The sequence below is a fragment of the Varanus komodoensis genome, unplaced genomic scaffold (assembly GCF_004798865.1).
Source record: "Varanus komodoensis strain SLA01 unplaced genomic scaffold, ASM479886v1 scaffold1, whole genome shotgun sequence".
Taxonomy (NCBI): domain Eukaryota; kingdom Metazoa; phylum Chordata; class Lepidosauria; order Squamata; family Varanidae; genus Varanus; species Varanus komodoensis.
Window position 1 is genome coordinate 75,082,512 of NW_025335268.1, and position 4,514 is coordinate 75,087,025.

The following is a 4,514-nucleotide window of genomic DNA, read 5'->3' on the forward strand; positions in this document are numbered from 1 at the left end:
GCTGCATCCAGCCTGGCCCAGGGCTCCGGGACCAGCAGGTTCCTGGGCAGGAATTTCGGTCCAGTGGGCAGCAGGCGTGGGGATCCTGGCCAGCCCTCCGTCACGGGCACGTCCCTCGCCAGGACCGAGTTCAGGCTTCCGAGGCTCGGGGCCAAGGATCGGAGCTCGGGGCTTCCAGCCACCCCTGGAACCCGTGCGTGTGCCCAGGACGCCCCGGTGTGAAGATGGGACGTGGCTGCAGAGCCAGCGCTCGGGGGCCCTCGTGGACGCACGGAGGGGCCAAGAGTCCTGCTCGGCCGCGGGGGCATTTTCCGCAGGGGGAGACTGGCCTGAGGCCACGGGGGGCAAGCCCCTTCTGCCGTGCGGCAGCCCCACTCGGAGGGGGGCGGGTGGGCAGGAGGGGCGTGCTTTTGCTGCCTGAACCCCACATCCTCGGGGGGGCCGTCAGGCTCACCCAGCCATTCCAGAGGCACCTGGACCAGGACAGAAAGACACAGCGGACGGACTGCTCAGAAGACGGTTTATTGGCCAGAGGGAAAAAGCAACTCCAGAAAGCATAACGGTGCGTGTGACGAGCCACAGGCTCTGGGGCCACGTGAAGGGCGCAGCTGGGCACCTCCGGGGGGGTGATCAGTGGTTTCTACCTCCACTGCCCCCCCACATCACACACCACACACTTCGCAATGCACGAAATACACTCGCCCTTTCCAGAGCGGGGCAGGTCCCCGTTCGGGCTGAGCGGCAGCTGGCGCTGGGGTCGCCCTTTCCAAGGGCAGCCGAAGTTCCGGCGCGGCGTGTGGTTCGTATTCCAACAGGCCGCATGGTCTCTGTCCCCCACGGGAGGAAAGCGGGCGCCGGAGCCGCCCCTCTGGAGCGCGCCGAAGGCCCGGCGGGTTTGATCCGGAGAGGTGCGCTCAGTCCTGCTCTGGACCAACCTGGCGCGAGAGCGCGGCACGCTCGGCGAAGAAAAGGGGGCGTCAGCCACTTGGGCAGGGGCCATCGCTGGGGGAAGGGGCGAAGCCACGGGGTCGGGGGCGGGCGCTGGGTCTGGCCCCGGGGGGGCTCCTCTGTTTGCGCCCCGGGGGGGGGTGCCCACGGTGGGTCCGGGCCTAGAAGCCCGCTTTGTACTTGCAAACGTACGGCAAGGCGGTGGCGCACATGCGCTGCAGCCACCTGGAAGTATCTGTAGGGAGAAGGACAAGGTCAGGGGGCGGGCGACGCGTGCAGGCAGCCGGGGGCTCCTGGGGCCTGCAGCGGGCCTCTTCCTCCGGGCCGGCCGACCGGCCAAGGGCTGGCCCTCGGGGAGGTGCTCCGGAGCCTCAGCTCTTTCCCGGGCGCGGCTTGCTGCTGCCACGGGGCCCGGCACTTGGTGCTCACGCGCCCCAAGCCACGCTCCCCCAAAGAGCTGGATTCTGCCCTTGGAATGTTTTGGCAAACGATGCAAGAGCCCCCCTTTATTTGGAACGCTGGGGGGGGGGGGGGGGCAGGAGCTGTTTGCCTCCATCCGCCCTTCCCTCACCCAAAGGCCCTGCCCTGATGCTCTGAGGGTCACGCCCGGAATGGCTTCCGAACCCCACTTCCGGCCCGTCTGGCTGGGATGGCTGGCATCCTGTCCCCAGGGAAGTGCGGGGGAGCGGTCCAGGGCCAGCCCCCCCGTGGGGCCCGGCCAGGGGGAGAGGAAGAGAGAGCTGGGAGGTCCCCGGAGCGCCCGGCAGAGCCCCGGTGGGCTTTTCCGCAGACCCGCCCCTGCCCCGGCAGCCCCGCTCCGGACCCTCAGACGTACTTGCGGGGTTCTGCACGTTGGTAAGAGAGATGCACTCCAGGGTGGACACAGTGGTGCTGGGGACCCTGTTGTCCCACAGGGCCGTCCCGGAGACGTACGCGGACCCGTCGCTCCACCGCCAGACCAGCTTCTGCAAGAGGGGAAGCAGCCAGCGTGGAAAGCAGGCCCCCCACCCCATTCACACAGCTTGGATGCTGGCGAGGAGCAGCTTCCGCAGCCAGCCCAGCGCAGCCCAGCCCCGTGACGCGCGGCGGCCGGCCCCTGCGCCGTCTCCGCGCCCCCTGCCAGGGAGGCTCACGGAGCAAGCCGATGCAGGCGGCTCTAGGAACCGAGCCAGGCCACGCGCTGCACGAGGGGCGGCTCCCTCGCGCCACTTGGTGGGCAGCCCGGCGCTGGAAGGGGCTCTCCTGGCCTCGGCGGGGGACGCGCAGCGCCTGCTCGCCCCGCGGCTGCACCGGGGACCGGGCGTGCGCTCAGGCCCTGCCGCCAGGCCACGCGCGCCTTGGCTTCTCCCCGGGGCACGTCCGGGACAGAGCAAAGGGGTCCGCGTGGCCCATTCGGGACCCCCCCCCGCGCCCCACAGGCATGGGCAACTAGCCGGGCCCGGGAACCCCGTTCCAGCTGCAGGAGGGAGGGGGGAGGGAGGGGGGAGCGGTGCTCGGGGACCCAGCCCGCCTCCCCGGGGAGCGCAGGCGGCCCAGCGCGGGCCCGAGCGGCGCGCTCACCTTCGGCGTCCGCGTTGCGCTGAGGCCGATCCAGACGTCGCCGGCCGTGCTCACGCGCCTGATGTGCGCGGTAAGGGCCCGCTCCTCTGCGCCGGTGAGAATGGAGGCCAGCTGCGCCCCCTCCCGGTGGAACTGGCACTCGGCCTGCGGGTCGGACACAGGTTTCCTTCGCAAGGGGGGGCGCAGCATTTCGCCAGAGCCCCCAGTCCGCTGCCCCCCAGGCAGCATCTCCGCGCTCCTGGCGCCACGCGGCGGCCCGTGCCCCAGATCCAAAACGCGCCCCGACAGCGCAGGGGCTGCCCCTGCCCCGTGCCGGCGCTTAATGCAAGTTCTGCTGGCAGAAGAAAGATGGGCACGGGGGAGGGGAACCCGGGGGGGGGCACCCGCCTCGCCCGTCAGTGCCTGTGACCGCAGCGGGGGAAATCTGATTCACATGCTTCCTGCCTTGACGTTATTCATGCCAGCCCCCTAACCTCTGGGGGTCCCAACGACATGCCCCTGCCTTTTTCCCGAGCCAACATTCTGCCACAAGGGGGAAGCAGTGGACCAGGGGGCTGAGGGGGGTGGGTGCGCCCCCTGAGCCCAGCCTGGGCCCGCACGTTGGCCGGGGGAGACTCTCCGCGGGCCCCAGAGGTGCATCCCGGCCTCTCTGGAACACGCCGCTCTGTCGTCCCAGGACAAGCGGCTCCCCGCTGCTCTCACACGGTTTCGCGTGGGCCACGCGGGGTGCACAGGGGCGCAGAGCCACGGCCCACATTTTCGCACGCTCCGGGGCTCCTGCTGGCTCCTCCGGGACTCTCCAAGCCGTGCCCACGGAGTGCCGAGTCTCGGAACCAGGCAGGGAAGGGCCGCAAGGGGCGACCCACCGCGGCACCATCCTGACCGTGCCCACGGGCGCCCTGGCCCCGCGTGCTCCTGCCCGTGTGGGTCGGACGGCGGCAGGGCTGCACACGCTCCCGGCCGCCCAGCGGGGCTCCGAGGGAGGAGGAGCCGTTCTTCCTCGTGGGTCGCGTGGCAGGCACGGGAAGCCACGGGGACTCTGTCCTGTCGCACCTGAGTTCTGCGTCCATCAAGAAGCAAACGCAAATTCGTACGCTGGGTTTTAGGAAGCCCCGTGAACGCTCAGACAGCCCCCCCCCCCCATTTCTCTGGAACATGAGGAGCAGCTCCCTTAGATGGCACAATCAGCTGGACAGAGGAGAGAGTACGAGGGAGGGGGGCTTCTCCCTCCCCGCAGATCTCGGCCTGCTAATCTGCAGGCGGTCGGACCGCCGATTTGCGCGCTCCCAGATGCTTTGTCCTACAGTGCCATCAGCCTGGGCCAGCAGGTCCAATGGTCAAAGCTGATGGAAGTTGTAGGGCAAAGCGTGTGGCGCTCCTTGCCCACCCATGGACCACACTGAAATTCAGTGCACCGGAGAAAGGAAGTGCCCCCCCCCTTAAGAGGGGGGTCCCAGGGAACACCGGGCCCGAACCCGCGATCCCGGCCCACCAAGCCTCAGCAGCACTCACCTCCGCAGACTCCCACGTGTCTGCAATTTGAAAAAGCTCATAGCAGCTATTCCCGAAGTAGAGGACCCCCGGGGGGCACTTGGCCCGCGGAGCCGGCTGGGCCTGGTCGGCCGCTGCAAGAGACGGAGCGTCGCTGGGACGTGTGCGGCCGGCAACCTCCCCAGTCGCCCCAGCGCGGAGGGCGCTAGCACGCCGGGAGGCCGGCTCATTGCCCCATGGGCCCCGCGTACATCCCACCGGATTCCTCCGCGTTGCAGCTGCCAACCCTACCGGGCTGCTTGAGCCCCGCTTCAGTTCTGGCTCTTTCTGCCCAGTTCATGGGCATTTTCTGCCTGATTCTGGGACTGCTTTTTCATTGCATGAACTGGGAGCCTGCAAGCTGCCTTGGGAGGGCCTCCGCCCCAAATGCAGCCTGGGAAGGATTCAGGTCGGGAAGGGTCTGCCCTGGCTCCGAGGACCTGGGCTCTGAAGGCGAGGGACTGCACCTCGAGCCG

At 69.3% G+C, this 4,514-nt stretch overlaps 2 protein-coding genes across 2 annotated transcripts in view; one reads left to right on the forward strand and one right to left on the reverse strand.

Annotated features, from left to right (window-relative positions):
- Positions 1-1,109: 1,109 nt before the first annotated feature.
- LOC123023670 (regenerating islet-derived protein 3-gamma-like) lies at positions 1,110-4,345 on the reverse strand. The gene is made up of 5 exons (XM_044430581.1): positions 4,291-4,345; positions 4,021-4,133; positions 2,509-2,652; positions 1,784-1,913; positions 1,110-1,183 (listed from the first exon to the last, which is right to left on the reverse strand). The coding sequence occupies exons 1-5, from the start codon at positions 4,343-4,345 to the stop codon at positions 1,110-1,112; spliced, it is 516 nt and encodes a 171-aa protein (XP_044286516.1).
- An 80-nt stretch (positions 4,346-4,425) lies between these two features.
- The window catches only part of LOC123023681 (protein SCO2 homolog, mitochondrial), a 999-nt gene continuing 910 nt past the window's right edge, over positions 4,426-4,514 (forward strand). Inside the window, exon 1 of the mRNA XM_044430594.1 lies at positions 4,426-4,491. Coding sequence (XP_044286529.1) covers positions 4,426-4,491 — 66 coding nt within the window. The remainder of the gene's footprint in view (positions 4,492-4,514) is intronic.